The 19559-nt window shown below is 41.2% G+C and overlaps 3 protein-coding genes across 9 annotated transcripts in view; 2 read left to right on the top strand and 1 right to left on the bottom strand.

Moving 5' to 3' along the window:
• LOC113647908 overlaps positions 1-2133 on the top strand; it is a 12387-nt gene extending 10254 nt beyond the window's left edge. The window contains exon 2 of the mRNA XM_027154910.2: positions 885-2133. The gene's annotated coding sequence lies outside the window, so the exon portion shown is untranslated. The remainder of the gene's footprint in view (positions 1-884) is intronic.
• A 921-nt stretch (positions 2134-3054) lies between these two features.
• Positions 3055-12751, top strand: rap1gapl (RAP1 GTPase activating protein-like). The gene is made up of 19 exons (XM_027155183.2): positions 3055-3402; positions 3619-3651; positions 3848-3941; positions 4203-4238; positions 4473-4520; positions 4679-4876; positions 5163-5260; positions 5379-5457; positions 5951-6004; positions 6137-6220; positions 8742-8842; positions 9036-9165; positions 10709-10879; positions 10962-11033; positions 11406-11492; positions 11680-11823; positions 11925-11999; positions 12115-12125; positions 12217-12751. The coding sequence occupies exons 1-19, from the start codon at positions 3335-3337 to the stop codon at positions 12260-12262; spliced, it is 1629 nt and encodes a 542-aa protein (XP_027010984.1). The 5' UTR covers positions 3055-3334; the 3' UTR covers positions 12263-12751.
• Positions 12049-19426, bottom strand: LOC113647731. 7 transcript variants are annotated; one of them, XR_007140130.1, is made up of 17 exons: positions 18788-19426; positions 18296-18405; positions 18091-18196; positions 17830-17962; positions 17643-17705; positions 17434-17554; positions 17187-17283; positions 16983-17085; positions 16763-16903; positions 16524-16674; positions 16088-16182; positions 15938-15982; positions 15431-15809; positions 15169-15345; positions 14931-15043; positions 14147-14729; positions 12049-12137 (listed from the first exon to the last, which is right to left on the bottom strand). XR_007140130.1 is itself a non-coding variant. In XM_027154631.2 (16 exons), the coding sequence occupies exons 2-16, from the start codon at positions 18393-18395 to the stop codon at positions 14655-14657; spliced, it is 1899 nt and encodes a 632-aa protein (XP_027010432.1). In that variant the 5' UTR covers positions 18396-18405; positions 18788-19426; the 3' UTR covers positions 13973-14654. The 7 variants fall into 7 exon arrangements, 3 of the variants coding, with proteins under 3 accessions (XP_027010432.1, XP_047667184.1, XP_027010452.1); XR_007140131.1 differs by lacking the exon at positions 12049-12137 and adding an exon at positions 12258-12276; XR_007140129.1 differs by lacking the exon at positions 12049-12137 and adding an exon at positions 12761-13304.
• Between the last annotated feature and the right edge of the window lie 133 nt (positions 19427-19559).

Here is a 19559-nt window from a genome sequence, read left to right as displayed (position 1 = left end):
GTGTGAGGGTTGAGTGGGGTGTGTTTGTGTATAGGGGTGTGTGTGTGTGTGTGTTTGTGTGTTTGTGTGGTGTGTGTAGGGGTTTGTGAGTGTGGTGTGTGTAGGGGTTTGTGTGTGTGGTGTGTGTAGGGGTTTGTGTGTGTGGTGTGTGTAGGGGTTTATGTGTGTGGTGTGTGTAGGGGTTTGTGTGTGTGGTGTGTGTAGGGGTTTGTGTGTGTGGTGTGTGTAGGGGTTTGTGTGTGTGGTGTGTGTAGGGTTGAGTGTGTGTGTTTGTGTGTAGGGGTGTGTGTGTGTATGTGTAGGTGCATCTGTGTGTTTTTTAATTATGAACTCATCCAATCCTCACCTTTAGTTACCTTTGTGTCAAACTAGACTAAAACACTAACATCATGAAGAAGACACTTTCTCCATCCTCCTTTCCCTTCACATGAATCCCTGAATCCCTCAACAGTGGACACCTTTGACACACCTACCTTTCCAACCCCAGCTAAATCAGAACCGTACTAAACACCTGATATAGTCACACAACTCAGCTTTTATTATCACATAAACACTTGTGTATTGCTGACAAGAGTGAGCTCATGTTCCACATAATTCTGGACAGAGTAGAGGACATCAAGCGCTTTTCCTAGATCTTTGAAAATCATCTTGACGTACTGTAGCATTTATCTGATTGGTGTGTTTTTTGAGTTAATGGGATCAGGAGCAGAAGCAGAAGTTTCCAGCAACGTTAAAGAGCTTGTCACTCGAATAATGAAGTCCTGTAAATTTTATACGAGTCCTTCAGCACCGAGCTGGAACTCGGACAAACTTCTCTGTGCTTTGGTAAAAAATAGAAATGAGCAAAAATTTAATTTTATTTATCTCCGTTTCCTGTTTTGTAGGTGAAGGACACCGAGTCTCGACAGAAAAAACAACATAAGGTCAGAAGAAGGAGGAATTGCATTAATGGCAGAACAAGCAGCACAGTCTGGTAAAGCTGAGCAGGAACTGGCAGCTCTCAGTGCTGATGACTTCCTGGATCTGGGGGAGTTATTGAAGATTAGATTCCCTAAAGGGGTTGTGACACCTGAGGCCGTCGCTCAGTCCACACGCTCAAACGTCATTGCAGATGCAGCACTCATTAAACAGGATCTGGAAAACTGCACGCTCCGAATCGCTCAGATTCCTCGACTGGCCTGTGGGAAAATCCATCAGGTGTTGATGCTGAAAGAGGAGAATAAATTTGAAGAAATCACAAAAACTATATTTTTTAGAGACTCGGAAGGAGAAACCCTGAAGAAACGATGGGAAAAAATCACTCAGGCTGGTTGTAGGTTCCGGATGAAAAACACATACCAAGAGACTGTTAGATGTCGCGGGTCAAGAAACTCCTTTAGGAATAATCCCGAAAACCAGTTGATTGCATTGGAGTGCCTCCATTTCTACCTACAACAGCTGGGGCTCACTCCAAATGACGTTGACTACAAAACAAACGGAAGGCCGGAGTTCGGATTCCTCTCTGGAAAGACCAACTTTCTAGTGGAAATGAAACACTCTCCTGAAGACACTTCACCATTTGAGAAAGTCATCATTAAATGTAACAGTTCAACAAGTGAGAGTGGAGGAAATATATTCATTCGACCCAAAGAAGGTCATCAGGCTGAGTTCCACTCTTCCCATCAGTCCTACCTTCAGGCTCAGGGCTGTCTGTTCATCCAGAAAGAGAAAGAGAAGCTGGAAGAGAATCAGCTTCCGATCAGAGCTGTGATGGTGAGAAAAGTTGAACAAACGTTTTACTGGGGCCACGTGAGTGAAGCCACGGAGAAGATCGAACAACTGAACAACTTCTGCAAAAATGAAGCATTGCCTCGATTCCTCGCTGTTCTCAGTCTGATCTTTGAGAAAAACAACTAGAAGTGTTCAGACGCCGTATGTTAGATGTCACTTCATGATTGTTTTACAAGAACCTTCTGTGGTTATTAGAGCCTCAGGAAGATGAAACTCCTTTTGTGTATGACTCTTCTTATTATCTTCTCCTTTTCTGTCACTTTTTTATTTATGATTAATTATAAAATGATTAATAATAAAATACTATGTTGTTTACAATTTTATGAAGTTCATCCAAAAAGAATAAAAACTTGACTAAATGAATTAATGAATCTGGATATGAATAGACTTCAGGTCTGACAAATGACACACAGATACACAACAACACAAAGAAACACAACAGATACACAACAACACAAAGAAACACAACAGATGCACAACAACACAAAGAAACACAACAGATACTGTACACAACAATTCAAAGATAGAAAACAGATACACAACAACACAAAGAAACACAACAGATACACTTCAGGAAACAAACAGAATAAAGATTGTGACAGAACTAACACTAATGATTGTCCTGCACTCGAAATGACTCTCCCCACACACCCACACACACACACACACACACACACACACACACACACACACACACACAGGAGACTCCTTTCACACAGAGCGTTCATTGGAACAGAAATCTTCACAATGTTGATTATTATAAAAACTGTTATTATGGAGTGTGTACTGAAGACATAAGTGTGAATGAGCTGTTACTATGGAAACAATATCAGAGCTAGTGCACTAATACAAACCTGCACTGCTGTCAAAAGTAGAATGAGAATGAATCAACCCTTCTGACCAATCAGAGACCTGATGGTGGTGCTGTGGTGGAACTGTTCATAGTAAATAAAGTGTGTGTGTTTGTGTCAGTGTAAGTGTGGGTTGTGTGAGTGTGAATTGTGTAAGATGTGTGAATTGTGTGTGTGTGAGTTGTGTGAGTGTGAGTTCTGTGTTAATTTCTTTATTAAAGCTCTGAGACCCTCACGCTCTTCCTCTCCCCTGCTGATGTGCCCTCTTCAGTTTCATCAATTATTCACTATCAGTGCCAGCTGAAAGGGTAACGGGAGGTGTGTATCACACAGATAAACACACACACACACACACACACACACACACACACAAAGATGTTGTATTTGTTATTAGGAGGTTGTAAGACATTTTTTTATTTATTGTTGTGTATCATGTAGGTTTTGGAGAAGTACTTATATAGAAATTTAAAGTAATGTAAAAACATTACACTTGTACATAATTATCTAACTGTGTGTGTGTATGTGTGTGTGTGTGTGTGTGTGAGTGTTGGACACATGTATGAGTTGCAGCTGTCATTCAACAGGCAGCAGGATGTGAGGAAGGATGAAGAGAGATTAAATAAAAGAGAGAGAGAGTGAGAGAGAGAGAGAGAGAGAGAGAGAGAGAGAGTGAGAGAGAGTACATCAGCTCTAATCTTTCATCCATTGCGGGTATGATGGAGAGACGGAGTGACACGTCTTTCTCAAGGAAGAGGAGTTTTACGTTTGGAGCGTATGGAGGGTGCGTACACTGTTTATGTGTGTATAAGTGTGTGTGTGTGTGTGTGAGTGTGACACTCAGTGAGTTCATTAGTTTAGAACAGTGGTGTTACAGTGCAGTGGATTATTTCTGTAAACACGATTAGAGACTCAGAGTGTAACTGTCACTGGTATTAATGTACACACACACACACACATACATACACACACAGACAACTATATCTTTATTGTGTTACAGGATTGATCGGTTCATCAGTGACAGTGAGAGCAGGTAGAAAACACACGCGCACACACACACACACACACACACACACACACACACACACACACACACACACACACACACACACACACACACACACACACACACACACACACACAAACACACAGGTTCTCTTTATTCGAAACTTTCAAAGCTTCACTGACTCATATTTGGTTGCTTATGTTCTCGTGTCATGTGCATCCAGTCGCTCTGAGTCTCTTGGTCACAGCATTCTGGATATTTTAGACTCTCCATCCAATGAGACTAAACCCTTCGTCCCCACAAACTCCACCCAGAAGGTAAAATACTCCATTTTAATTTATTTGATCAAAGCTGTTCTTCCATATCCTTTGATTGTAGATCAGAAAATAAAGTATTTTTAACAACACTTACTTAAATAAACTAAAGGTTTAGAATAAAGTATAAGAATAAGGATTTAATCAATTCTGAGAATGTTATTTATTTCTAAACTTTCCTCTTTTCTTTCACTAATTCAAGTAAAAAAAGTTAAAACTTACGGAATATGAACCTTAATGATTTAAACTTCTTGTTGCCTGCAGGTGACGGAGCTGTTCGAGATCATTGAGAAGCTGCAGGTATTCATTCATGTTTACATTCATTCATGAGGTCTTTGTGTGTGTGAGTGTGTACGTGTTTGTAGGTTTGTGTGTTTATGTTTCTGTGTGTCTGTGTATGTGTGTGTTTGTATGTTTGTGTGAACGTGTGTTTGTGTATTTGTGTGTGTGTTTGTGTGTTTTTGTGTATGTGTGTGTTTGTGTGCATGTGTGTGTGTGTGTGTAAAAGTTTTATTTGTTAGTTGATTTTTGCAGGGCAGCAGATTAGATGAACAACGCTGTGAGTTTCCTCCACCTTTTAAAGTACGTTCTCTTCACCACCTCATTTATTTTACATTAAAAACTTTTGTGTTATTTTTATGAAAACATCATCAGATTTTTCGAGACTTATAGAAATTCTTATAGATATTTACAGAATTCTGTGTGTTTGTGTCTGATCCGCACCGTCGGTTGTCTCATAGTCACGGCTGTTGAGGATAGGGGACGGTCTGCCCCTCATTCTGCCCCCAAAATCTGGAGGTTACTGGATCGACCCTCCTTTAGACAGACGTGTGGAGACGAGTCCCACTTCCTTCAGTCCCTCCTTCGGCCTCGAATCCTACGACATCATGGAGCGAGACAGCGAGGCCAAGATCTACCAGGAGTTTTTCAGACACAGGGTCAGAACCTACTGCCCTACTGTCCAGGCTCTCTCACATGCTAACTGCAGGTCTGATCATCTGTCTGATCTCCTGAAGGTTTGGAGTGGGATCAGGATTAAACAGGATGGAGTGATGTTTGGTTAAGAATGAAACAGGAAGTTGTTGTGCCTTGATGTACTTCCTGAATCATTACTGAGTGAGACGCTGAGCTACTCACAGTATTGTGCACTTGTTGTGTTCCCTTGTTCCAGGATTTTATACTGTAGAATTCAGATTAACATCAGTGTTTCTTTTCCTCCCTCAGTACCATCACACGTTCACTGCAGTAGATCCCTCTCTCGGGCCACTCGTTCTTTCCATCTGTCTGGAGGAGGAGGAGAACCGACTGAGGGTCATTCTCAGGTCAGATCTGTCTGTCTGAATCTCTCATTGTCTCATACACACACACACACACACACACACACACACACACACACACACACACACACACACACACACACACTGACGTTTTCCTCTTTAGGATGAACGAGTGCTCCCTGCACGCCACCTTCTCCGTCTTTCTCTTCCAGAACTTTCCAACAGCTGTGGAGCTCACAAAGGTATGAAGGTTTCACAATACACTGTGACACATGTAACTGTTAATGACAGTGAGAGCTGAGATTGAGAGCTGAGAGCAATAGCTGAGAGAATGAGAGTTGAGGGTGAGAGAGCTGAGAGTGATAGTAAGAGTTGAGAGTAATAGTGAGAGCTAAGAACAGGAAGTGATAGTGAGAGCTTAGTGTGAGTGCTGAGAGTGAGAGCTAAGAATGATAGTGAGAGCTGAGAATGTTAGTGAGAGTGAGAGTGAGTGTGAGAGCTCAGAGTGATAGAGCTGAGATTGATAGTAAGAGTGAGAGTGAGATGGAGCTGAGAATAATAGTGAGAGTAATAGTGAGAGCTGAGAGCTGAGAATGATAGTGAGAGCTGAGTGAGAGTTAAGAGTGATAGTGAGAGCTGAGAGCTGAGAATGATAGTGAGAGCTGAGAGTCAGAGCTAAGACTGATAGTGAAATTGAGAGTGAGAGTGATAGTGAGATGTGTGACATATTTGCAGATGCTGTGTTCCAGTGTCACTGTGTCCAACTTTGAAGTGGTCAGTTACCTGAAGGTCAGAGTTTCACTTTAGAAAATATGTTTGCGTTTAACCCAGTGCTTAATATTCCTACTCATACAAACCATTGTGTGTGTGTGTGGTGTGTGTGTGTGTGTGTGTTTGTGGGTGTGGGTGTTTGTGTTTCAGGCTCCAGAGCTGATAACAGCATTTGATGAACACAGAATGTCTCAAAACTTCAAATTTGGTGTTTTATATCAGAAGGAAGGACAAGTAATGCAATTCTTCTTCTTCTTCTTCTTCTTCTTATTATTATTATTATTATTATTATTATTATTATTATTATTATTATTATGTTGGCTTTGTAGAATCCAACATTCTGATTTCCGTTATAAGCTTATTATTATTATTATTATTATTATTATTATTATTATTATTATTATTATTATTCTTAGACAAAAATTTATTTAAAAAAAAGCGGCCTAGGGCATTCGAGCCACATGCACCAAATTCGGATATGTCGTAGACCCTGGTCTGAAGTTTGTTGCTTCTATTTTTCTAAGCGATCGGAATTCCGGCATTCCCGGTACGGAAGCTCAAAGTGGCCTTTTTTCCCATAGACTTCCATTATAAACTTTTGAGGTTTATAACTCGGCAAGTTTTCGAGCGTTTTACACCGAACTCGGACAGGTTCTTTAGGACCTTACTCCGGACGAAGTTTTTATTCCGGAGTTCCGACGGAATTTTCGGTTTTCCCGTAGTCGACAATCGAACATCCCATAGACTTGAATAGGGAATTCCGAAAAGTCCTCTAAGCTCTCATACAAACAATACATCCAACATTAAGAATTGCATGTACTGTTCTATGCAGTATAATAACTAGAATCCCATAATGACTGCAGTATTGACATGAAATGTCCAAACCCTCAGTAGCCACATTTTGCCAAAAGTATTGGCACCCCACCGGGTATTCTGGTGACGTCACTCGAAAACAAGCAAAATCAAAAATTTGCACAACATGGACATGTGACATATCAAAACACTCAGCACAATGAGGGGAACTGCCCCAGGGGTATTCTGGTCACGTCACGTGACGTCACGTGTAGCCCCACCCCCAAAACTATAGAAATCAAAAATTTGCACAACATGGACATGTGACATATCAAAACACTCAGCACATTGAGGAGAACTGCCCCACGGCTATTCTGGTCACGTCACGTGACGTCACGTGTAGCCCCACCCCCAAAACAAGCGAAATCAAAAATTTGCACAACATGGACATGTGACATATCAAAACACTCAGCACATTGAGGGGAACTGCCCCACGGGTATTCTGGTCACGTCACGTGACGTCACGTGTAGCCCCGCCCCCAAAACAAACGAAATCAAAAATTTGCACAACATGGACATGTGACATATCAAAACACTCAGCACATTGAGGGGAACTGCCCCACGGGTATTATGGTCACGTCACGTGACGTCACGTGTACCCCGCCCCAAAACAAGCGAAATCTAAAATTTGCACAACATGGATATGTGACATATCAAAACACTCAGCACAATGAGGGGAACTGCCCCACAGGTATTCTGGTCACGTCACGTGACGTCACGTGTAGCCCCGCCCCCAAAACAAGTGAAATCAAAAACATGCACAACATGGACATGTGACATATCAAAACACTCAGCACAATGAGGGAAACTGCCCCACGGGTATTATAGTCACGTCACATGACGTCACGTATAGCCCCGCCCCCAAAACCATCGAAATCAAAAATTTGCACAACATGGACATGTGACATATCAAAACACTCAGCACATTGAGGGGAACTGCCCCACGGGTATTCTGGTCACGTCACGTGACGTCACGTGTAGCCCCGCCCCCAAAACAAGCGAAATCAAAAATTTGCACAACATGGACATGTGACATATCAAAACACTTAGCACAATGAGGGGAACTGCCCCACGGGTATTTTGGTCATGTCACGTGACGTCACGTGACGACACGTGACGACACGTGAAAATTAAAAATTTGCACAACATGGACATGTGACATATCAAAACACTCAGCACATTGAGGGGAACTGCCCTACAGGTATTCTGGTCACGTCACGTGACGTCACGTGACGACACGTGACGACACGTGAAAATTTAAAATTTGCACAACATGGACATGTGACATATCAAAACACTCAGCACAATGAGGGGAACTGCCCCACGGGTATTCTGGTCACGTCACGTCACGTGAGGTCACGTGACATCACGTGAAAATTAAAAATTTGCAAAACAGGGACATGTGACATATCAAAACACTCAGCACAATGAGGGGACCTGCCCCACGGGTATTATGGTCACGTCACGTGACGTCACGTGAGGTCACGTGACGTCACGTGAAAATTAAAAATTTGCACAACATGGACATGTGACATATCAAAACACTCAGCACAATGAGGGGAACTGCCCCATGGGTATTATGTTCACGTCACATGCTCATGTCCACTCACCTCCAAAAGTATTGGTACCCTAGCGGTCCAGTAGCTTTCACAATCTTTCTGTCCACTCGCCTCCAAAATGCACCGGCCTTTGCGAATACTTGCACCGTCAAAGCCAACATCAAAGTTTGTCGCGACGAACTTTACAAATCTAGTTATTATTATCATTATTATTATTATTATTATTATTCACACACACATGCTCATTTGTCTGCCATGGGTACAGTCAGGTGTGTGTGTGTGTGTGTGTGTGTGTGTGTGTGTGTGTGTGTGTGTGTGTGTGTGTGTGTGTGTGTGTTTTACAGTTAACAGAGGAGGAGATTCTCAGTAATAATGAAGAGAGTGAGGAGTTTAAACACTTCCTGTCTATTCTGGGACAAACCGTTAAACTACGAGGATTCACGGGGTAACACAACACACAACAACACACCAGAATATCACCACACACTAAAATAACACACTCTGTGTGAGACTTGTGGATGTTCAGCGTCTCAGCTCAGGAAGTCTCGGTGTGTCTGGGAGAAACTCATCCAGTTTGTGTATATTATGAAATGAAATATGAATGTTTGTGTAATAAAGTGACCGTGTTGATTGTTCAGCTTCAGAGGGGGCCTTGATGTGTCACATGGCCAAACAGGAAGTGAAGCAGTGTTTACATCCTTTCACGGCCGTGAGATCATGTTCCACGTATCAACTAAACTGCCCTTTACAGACGGAGACACGCAGCAGGTAGGACAAAACAACCCTAATTATTATTATTATTATTATTATTATTATTATTATTATTATTATTATTATTATGTTGACTTCAGAAATCTGACACAATGGATTTAATTATATTAATATTATTATTCTTAAATGTGCAACATTTTTAATGATCACACTTAGAGCCACTATGTGTAGTGAATGTTGGGTGTAGTTTGGGACATGCCCACAGAGCAGTGATTACACTTGGACTCAGCCACATACACTTTCCTCTCATCTCTTTCCTGAACCATGGGCTTTCTCTGCTTTATGTCCACTGAACCCAAGAAGACTTCTTGTTCTGCTCCTTGGCGTTCAGTTGTGCTGTGCAGCAATCTAAGAGAACAAAGTTCAGCAGAGGGAAAGTGGAAGAAATCACAACTTCTGCACAAGCTTCTGCACAAGACCCTCGTAAGCTCCACAACATCTTTTCTTCTCTACTCAACCACCTGGCTCCACCTGCATCCTCCTCCCTGACTGCAGAAGAAATTTGAAGATTGAGAAAATCTGCAGGACCTTCCACCCTCAGATACCACAGCTTCTGTTCGGATCTCAGCATGTCTGGCAGACATATCATTGTGGATGACGACTTATCAGTTGAAGCAAACCAACTAAACTGCTGATCATCCTAGGTGATTCATACCCAGGTCATGATCTTGCACAACAATCTGATCTCCCCTTCAGTCACAGCCTGCAACCTTGGGGTAACCATGGACAATCAACAGTCATTTTCCTTTGCATGTTGCTAATGTGATATGTTCATGTCGGTTCCTTCTCTACAACATTAGAAGGATTCAACCATTTTTTTCCACACAGGCTGCTCAGGTACTCTTGTCATCTCAAGACTGGACTACTGTAACTCACTGCTGGCAGGTCTAATTATAAACGCAATCCATCCTATGCAAATGATCCATTCCTTGTTTACTACCTGCCAAAGTTCTCAGATACCACTCCGCTGCTGCACTCCCTCCACTGGCTTCTGGTAGCTACATGAATCAGATTCAAAACACTGATGCCTACAAAGTCAAAAATGGACCAGCTTCCTTTTACCTCAAAGCCCTTACCACTCCTTGCACTGCACTTTGCACCCTAAGAGCTACCAGCACTGCTTGAATGGTCCCACCATCTCTCAGGCTAAGACGTAGGTATACAAAAAGACTCTTTTCTGTTCGGGCACTGAGGTGGTGGAATAAACTTCCCCTAGAGGTCTGGACAGCTGAATCACTGGCTAGCTTCAAACGTCGGTTGAAGACCTATTTCTTTATGAAAATACTTGAACTAGCATTCTCCCCTGTTTGTTGTATGTGTGTATTTCAAAAAAAAACTTTGGATAGTGTTAAGTCTGCAAACCAGTGAACCAGAGTTAATGTATTCAATGACAGAGAATTAAAAGCATCTTTTGTACATTGCTCTGGATAAGGGCATCTGCCAAATACTGGAAATGTAAATGTAAATGATGACATGGAGTGTGTAGTGAATGTTGTGTGTGGTTTGGGACATACCCATAGTGCACTGGTTGTTTGTTCAGCTCCAGAGGAAGCGTCACATCGGTAATGACATCGTGGCCGTAGTGTATCAGGAAGGCAAAACGCCTTTTCTCTGTGATGTCATCAGCTCCCATTTCCTGCACTGCTTCATCGCTGTGAGGAGAGTCAAACGAGAAAACGGGGCAGATGGAGGGGACGGGGGGGCATTTCAGGTAGATGACTGTGTGTGTTTGTGTGTATGTGTGTCAGAGACAGTAATTTCATGTGCAGTATAACTGACTCTTTTATTGACAGGTGTCCATCACAGCCAGAGAGGATGTGCCCCCGTTTGGCCCGCCTCTCCCAAACCCTCCTATATTTACTGAGGTGAGAATCTGCTCGTATGAAGATGAACAGAAATACGACAAACTCATCTGAAGAGTTTGTGTTAAAAAATACAAAACATCAACACTGCCCAGTGGCTATACAGCCTAGCATACCTGTCTCAGAGCTAGCATGTTAGCATGTATCTCGGAGTTAACGTGTCTCAGAGTTATTGTGTGTTTTAGAGTTAATGTGTGTCTCAGAGTTAGCGTGTCTCTCAGAGTTAGCATGTGTTTCAGATTAAGTGTGTGTCCCAGAGTTGGTTTTAGTCTCAGGGTTAACTTGTGTCGCTGTGTTAACGTGTGTCTCAGAGTTAGCGTGTGTTTCAGAATTAACGTGTGTCTCAGACTTAGCGTGTTAGCATGTGTCTTTCAGGGTTCTGTGTTCCGCGAGTTTCTTCTTACCAAACTGATCAATGCAGAGATTTCATGTTACCGAGCTGAGCGCTTCAGTAAACTGGAGGTAATCAATTCCAACTCTCTCTATCAGTCACTCTACACATGGACACCTGTCTCATTTTCTCTTTATTAGTCTCTCTACACTAAGACACCTATCTTATTCTCAGTTTCTCTCTACACAGACACACATCTCACTCTCTGTCAGTCCCTACACACAGACACCTGTCTCACTCTCTCTCTTTTCCCTGAAGCTGCGCACTCGTTGCTCTCTGTTGGAGGCACTGAGGTCTGAGCTATCCTCACGCTCCCACTGCATGATGGGAAACTCAGCACCGCACACCAGCACAGTAGCCCCGCCTCCAGAAGCAGGGGGGGGATTCATTGAAAACTTTAAAGTGAGACTCGAAGATCATCTCATACAGTGGTTTATTAATAAATTACTAAACCCTGATGTAGTTAATCTGTCTGTCTGTCTCTCTGTCTGTCTGTCCTGTAGAGAGCTATACGGGTGCGCAGTCACTCTTTTGACACATTGGGAGTTGTAAAGAAGACAGGAGGCCAGAAACAACGGGTAAACACACAAACTCACACAAGCACACATACACAAAGCTGATATTTAATGCCATAGTGATCCACACGATCAACACAAGGACGTCTTCTCACTGGTGTTTCTGCTTTTCTTACAGGATGCTGAGAGGTGAGTCAGCTTCTGTTGAAATATTCTGTTTCAGTAAAACTGCCCTGGTTTACATTAAATGAAGAAATAAAACTTTTCTTCCATCCCACAGTGAAGCTGGACACTGCAGCCCACTGGAAGACGTGTGCCAGCCGTGACCCTTATTTCCTGTCTTAGAGGAGATAGAAGACATTCATGACCATAGAGACATCTGCAATTTCTAGTTTTTAAGCTCCAAATTGACTCGTCTCACATCGCATGACAGGACTGGCACAAGGGAAAATCCCTGGGGCTCGGCTAGTTAGCATTAGCATACATGATTAAGAGGACACAGTGACACTAATAAACACATCTACCTTATGTTTCACAAAACACAGCTTCGTAGAATGATTTAATTTAACCTAATGTGGGATATTTTAATATTCAATATAAAGAACATGGCACATACTAATTATTACATATATTACATAAATCACTTTCACAGTCTCACTGTCTACACACAAAAATCCTTCAAATCATTTCATTCTGATTGTAATTCTAATTCATACTCTCGGTGTTGATGTGTGTTTTTCAGACATGGATTATACATTCTATTTATATATTTATCAAGTGATTATATTACTGTGTAATTCATTCTGCAGTCCCCAAATACATAATTCAATAAAGACCAAAGAAAAAAACTGAATATTTGGTTATTTTGTTTCTGATGGAGAAAACTTTAAATTTTCTTTGAGCTGAAACAGAAACTCAGCATGCCCCATGGTGGTCACTCCACTCACTCCTCCACTCTCACATGCACAATTTGTCTCATTAATATTCTTCTATTTTGTTAACAAATCAAAGCCGTACTGGAGTACTGTACAGTACTTAAGTAATGGTGAGAGTTAAACTGTTTAAACGGCTCAAGCCGATCCTCTATTTTCAGTGGCAGATTTAGGCACGGGTGACATAGGTATCCCAGGAAGGCACCTTGCATGCACAAGCCAAAAAATTATTGGGTAAACGGGATCTATGCTGACTGCACAGGCCGTGATGTGAGTGAGCGCTCGCTTGGTGCTTATACTTTGATTGACGGGTCTGCGCAGGCAGGAAGACAGGACCACAGAATCAAATCAAACACACCTGTACTCTTACTGAGCAATACGAGAAGGATGGGCAGGGGATGTTGACAGTTGACCCCTCTTTAGGTGACAATGACATCTACAGAGAACAGCAGGAAAATGGAACAAGCAAGTGAACTTAACACAAATTGTAAGCTAATGATGGACAAGAAAAAACAGCCAAGACCATCAGGGGCCCAATTCAGAAAAAAGAACAGAAGAGGAGGAAATGTGTGATAGATAGTTTGTTTAATGCTAAGAATTTTGTTAAGAGCATGTAATGAAATACGCTAATATATCTCTCATGCTGTGCTATGTAGCTATTGCTAATGCTACTACATTACCTATGGCATATATAACCTATATAGAATATTATATAAATAGTATAGAAATTATCTTTTGTTTTGTATGTTGAGACAGGTTCTATCTTTAATATAATTAGTTCTTCTGTTAGTTGATCAACTGTACTGTACAGTATATTGTTGAGAATGACATGCATTCATTGTGTATTCACAGAAATTGTGCAACAAATGCATTCAAGGTGTCAGAGTAATATGTTGTATTTTGTGCAAATTCAGAAGCTCTTCTGAAATATTTTGGAGTACCTTCTGACACCAGTCAGAATGAAGAGCCATCTAATTCTTCCTTAGCTATATATATATATATATATATATATATATATATATATATATATATATATATATATATATATATATATATTTTTTTTTAATCATGTCACTAAACCAGAAAAATAATAAATAAAATAACTGTTTTTTAATAATTTACTTTTATTCCTGTAACACGAATTGAATGAATTGAAACACAACCCTGTTATCATGAAACTCCATCTATTGTAGTATTGTTCTTTCATTTCAGTTCATTTCATTTTTTGTGTATTTCAGTCCATAATGAACGAGTTAGAGAAAAATTCCCTGAGAGTACCTGAGGAAGAAACCTTGAGAGGAACCAGACTCAAAATGGACCACATCCTCTTGTGTGTGAGGCCGAATAGTGTGATTCTAAATCCTTTGTCTTCCATAGCTGTATGCTGTAAAGTCCAACAGGACCAGTGGCCCTGACGCTGGTGGAGCAGGACCATGTTTTGGTTTAAGGTACATTAAGGTGACATCTCGATATTTCTGCAGGAGTGACTTATATCCTATGGTTCCTAAAACACACAGAAGACAGAAGCGAACTTCAGCGACTTCAAAGTGTGAAGGTGGTGCAGAAACCTGGACTCAAGGGATTTCTTAACCTCGTAATTCTTCTCAAGATGCACGCTGAGTAAGGACAGGTGCTCAGTGTAAACCCGCTGTAGACCATAGCTCTGTGGAGCTCTCTGAGTGTGCTGTGCTAGCATGGGCATGGCTCAGCTTACAGTAGGCTGTCCCTGCTATCCAGGGAGGCAGAGTGGGCAAAGCCACACTTCTCATTATAAATTCATGATCAATCATCTTTTATGGATAGATTTCTTTTTTAGATTTGTGTTGATGAAGTTATCCAGATCCTGGCCATCAGTAGGAGCCTGCAAAGAAAAAGCACACTGTTAGACATCAAACTCACAATAAAATCAGCATTTTCTCAGTTTACATTTTTTCTTTGACATGAGTCTTTGTAATATAACTTCACAGCAATCTCTGTTAGAGAACTCAGCACTGATCCAGTATGATCTCAATACTCTGGATTAATAGTCTCATCTCAGCATCATCAGGTCTAATTCTCTCACCTGGTCTCCAAACTGAATCTCCTCCTTTAACCAGTCATGGCTCAGGATTTCTTCCAGAGTTGGCCGATCTTCAGGGATGAGATCCAGACACCACATGAGCAGGTTGTAGCACTCTGTATGAATTGATGAGACAGAGATTTGAATTCACAAACAAAAATGAATCAAGTTTAATGTCATTCTTTTGAGGCTTACACATTTGTTATACCGGAATCAGTATGACGCTTCTCCAGTTTCTCACCTTTAGACAGACCACGGACGAACGGCAAAAACGAGTCAATAATCTCCTCATCGCAGTAAAAAGGCAAGTCTCCACTGACCAACTCATACAGGACTATACCCAGACTCCAGACAGTAGCAGGAACCGCAAAATACTGACTGAAGAGAACCCACTCAGGAGGGCAGAAAACTGGAGTTCCTGAATTAAAGTCACAGAAAAAAATCCATCAGAAACAAACAGTTCTACACTGCACTCTATGACTCCATATCTGTTGTGAAATTACCTGAATAACTGTTGTACAGATCGTCCTTCATCAAATCACCACAGCCAAAGTCGATCAGCTTCACTTCCAGGGTGTCCGGATTAATGATAATATTATCACTTTTGATGTCGCGGTGAAAAACTCCACGATCACAGCAGTGCTTAGCAGCCCGAGCTACCTGCCTCATGATCATCTGACACGATGCTTCAGACAATTGGCTTCTATAAATTTTACCAAATTTGAGGAGGTCCATGGAGGGGATGGGTTGCTCCAGCACCAAGATGAAAGAGGTGGGCGTCTCGAACCATTCAATCAACTCCACTACATTCTCACAGACAGGAGGCTTAGACACTATCTCCAATAACGCTATCTCCTTAAACAGTTTGCGTGTCTGTCCGGGCTAAAATCACACACACACAAACACACACAATGTGTTAGCATTGGGTTTGCACTGCAGTAAGCAGAGATGGTAGAGGGTAGGAGAGTAGCTTCTCTACAGAATCTCAGATGTAAAGGAAGTTTACTTACGATGGTGATGTACTGATTGTATTTGGTCACATATTTAATGGCAACCTGTTCACACGGACAGAAGAGAATTAATCATCTGTACAAGTCATCGTTTTATTAATGAGTCTAATTATATATGTTTAATTATTTATGTTTACACTTAATTATTACCAGTCTCCCGTCCACTTTACTCATTCCAGAGAGCACAGAGCCGAAGCCTCCACTGCCCAGAGGACTTCCAATAATGTAACGTGACTCGAGTTCCTCTGTGTCACACACCCACACACACACACGCACGCACACACACACACACACACACACACACACACACAGTGGTTATTACATGAGTCTTTGAATCTCTTACACACTCTGCACATGGAAAATCTCAAAACGTCCTTTTTCACATTTCTGTCTATAGTCTATCGTCTATGTTTCTGTCTGGAGTCTACAATAACTTCAACATGGGGCAGATACAGATATCAGGATATTTTATCAACCCCAAAAATAAATCCCCACGAATTCACATAACATCACAAGCATCTCTCAGTCTGTCTATCTGTATCTCTCTCTCTCTCTCTCTCTCTCTCTCTCTCACTAATAAGCTCACGTTTGGACTTCTGATCTGTAGATAAACGTGCCCTGACTTGTAACATTTCAGTAAAAGGGTCAGCACTAGCTGTTTTCTCTCTGTGCAGCTTGTAAAGTTTCCACAGCCACTTAGGTTTTTTCTCCTCATTTTGAAGCAGCGACTCACACAGCTGAAAACACAGAGAAAGTAAACCAACATTGAAGAGTGTGTATTTGAAATTTGGAGATATTTTACAGGACACCAGTTGAAGTCTTTACCCTTATAATCCGCTCCACATAGACGGTTTTGAAGCAGTGAGGTAATGTGAAGATCACAGCAGCCAAGCTCTGGCAGTAATTATACACCTCACCAGTAAGACCAGCCTTAGCTAGCTCACGGGTGTAAAGGTACTTGAAGTGCTAAAGCAGAGAGAGAACATTCATTATCAGTGTGATGGTTCCTGGTTAAATTGGACACGAGAAGAAGAGAAATTCTAACCTGGAAGTATGGCTGGCCGAACCCTGAGGTCAGAGACAACACGTACTCATAGACCTCAGTTCTCTCCATCACCTCCCTCATGGCTGATCTATCATTTGGCCAACTGGTGCAAAGAGGAAGAAGATTAAAAAAAGAGTTAAATAAGGAAACACACACCAAACACACGTACCCGTACACAAACACAGACAGACACAAACACAATACCTTTCGGTTCCAATCAGTTTAAACTGTTGCCGTGATCCAAGCTCCATTTGTACCGCCACATAGCAGATATGTGCTGCATAGATCAATCTATTGGAGGCTGAAGATGAAAAATGAAACAGTATGTGATGATCAGGGGTCTTAAACCTCTTCTCTTTATAAGGAACACTGGCTCAATATGCGATTCTCTAATCAGCCAATCAAATTTCTGAACAAAGAATAAGGTTGTTCCAGTGGAGCATATTCATACCTAAATCATCTCCCATTTTAATAATGGCTTCTCTGTGTTCATCTTCTGGATCAGATGAGGACAAAAGCAAGGCCAGAGGAAGACACCACTCCTCACTTCCTAATCTCCTAGCACGTCCCTGCTGTAGCAGAAAAGGTCATGTTAGTCCAAGTGATTCTCACTATCACAACACACACAGTACAGGCACATGGTGATGCTGGAACACTCACTTGTCTCCTCAGTCTGGCGTAGCCTCTGAAGAGCAGTGCGGAGATTTCAGCCATCATTACTTTCTGGAAAAGAAAAATGTCTTTAACTTGACATCTACAGAACAGATATTTATTAATCTATGAACGTTTTGTTGTTAATCGTCTTGATTAAACCGTCCTAACATAATAAACTCCAGCCTGCATGTACCCTGTTGTTATTATAGCAGTGTTTCATAATCAGCCAGAAAAAAAAGGATTTCTCAGGTTCATCCTGGTCTAGCAGACACTCCTGACATTTCCACCGGATAAATCTGATCAGGTTGTCCTTCTGCAGCTTATGACTGGAACAGATGTTGGAACAGCAGGTTATATGTGGATTACTGAACCACACACACAATTTAAACACCTGATAATCTGCTTTAGAACATTACTGCTGAAACACCGAACATGTGAGAGGAGAGCGACTCACCTTAACAGAGGGCCAGGAAACATTACAGGGTTGTCAGATTTATCATTGGACTGAACATCAGAGGGCAGGGTGCTCGACGTCCCTGGAGTCTCATTCTTAGTTAAAGCTACAAATGAAGCACAGAGTAACAAATGTTAGTCATCAAGGCTGGAACTGGATCCTAACTCATACATTTAGAAGTTCAGAAACAGATCGGAAGCTCCACCTGTCCTGCAGGGATGATGATCAGCTCCTTCTTCATGCTGAGGTGAGAAAACCTCTGTGCTTTTTGTCAGCTCTTGTTCACGCATCACGTTCAGAAACATTTATCTATCTCTAGAACAGAAACAGTTTCTATGTTTCTTGTTGTTTGTACAACACTTTTCACGCGTTTCTTTCGTGCTGAACTTTATTGACGGTCCCTAAGCTTTCAGTGAGAAAATGTTTTCCTCCCTCCGGAGTTTGGATGAAACGGGTGGAGTTTTTGTCCCAGTAAAAATCCATAAACTAAACCTAAATTTATGCCTGAAGTTAAAATCGCCAGAAAACCTCGAAACTCGATAAACCTCGATAAATAATCCATCAGAGGAAACAATAAATAACGGAGGATTTATAAGTTTATTCCGAATGCGACAACGAAAGATTTCAGACTTTAGAGAACATTTTAAAGGCATTTCCAAGTTTTGCTGAATGAAATCTAAGCAGAAATCTCTCTTACCCAAAGGTCTGTGTGTGATTCTGTAGAAATTAAAGATTCAGCAGCGAAAACGGACTTCATTCTAGAGCTGTGTGACGTCACCGAGGTTCACAGGCCACAGAATTAGAGTGAAAAAGACTTTCACTTGGAAACAAAACCTGTTGCAGTTTTCCAAATAACCATTAAATGATGAAATATAACATTTTATTTTGCTGTCAATTATTTTGTCTATAGCTTCAATAAAACTTCCATTTGTGTAAATTATTGCATAAAATGAGAAATAACTTTCATACCATAAAAATAAATAATGCTTCAGGTGCCTTTGAAATGAACAGAAACTAATGTGGGGGTAAAAGGTCAATACAATTCACACATCTACTGTCCACATTTCAAATCTGAGCTGTTGATCCATCAGCTCCAAGATAGTTTACACAAGTATTTAAATGCAAATTTGTGCTCATGGTGTTAAAATGTTTTAATCAAAAAGACCATTTAAATGCCTGATCTTAGTCCAGTCATCTTGTATTTAACAAAACATGAACAAGACTAAACAGTATAGAATTACCATTCACCATGTTTCTGCACTATGTAGCCATTGGTTTCTGTGAAACAGCATGTTAGATACGACCAGAAACATAGATTTAATTTAGTTTCCATCAACACAAACCTTATAAATGCTCTATGAATCCCTTTATGATTCTGTCTGCTAACCATTACAATGAGCAGCAGTCCAAATAACGGACACAGACCGTAACAGCGTCTTAAACATGATTAGGTTGTAGTGAAACTCAGA

This window comes from Tachysurus fulvidraco, chromosome 3 (assembly GCF_022655615.1).
Source record: "Tachysurus fulvidraco isolate hzauxx_2018 chromosome 3, HZAU_PFXX_2.0, whole genome shotgun sequence".
In the NCBI taxonomy this organism is placed as follows: Eukaryota; Metazoa; Chordata; class Actinopteri; order Siluriformes; family Bagridae; genus Tachysurus; species Tachysurus fulvidraco.
This window is presented reverse-complemented; position numbering and strand designations above follow the sequence as displayed.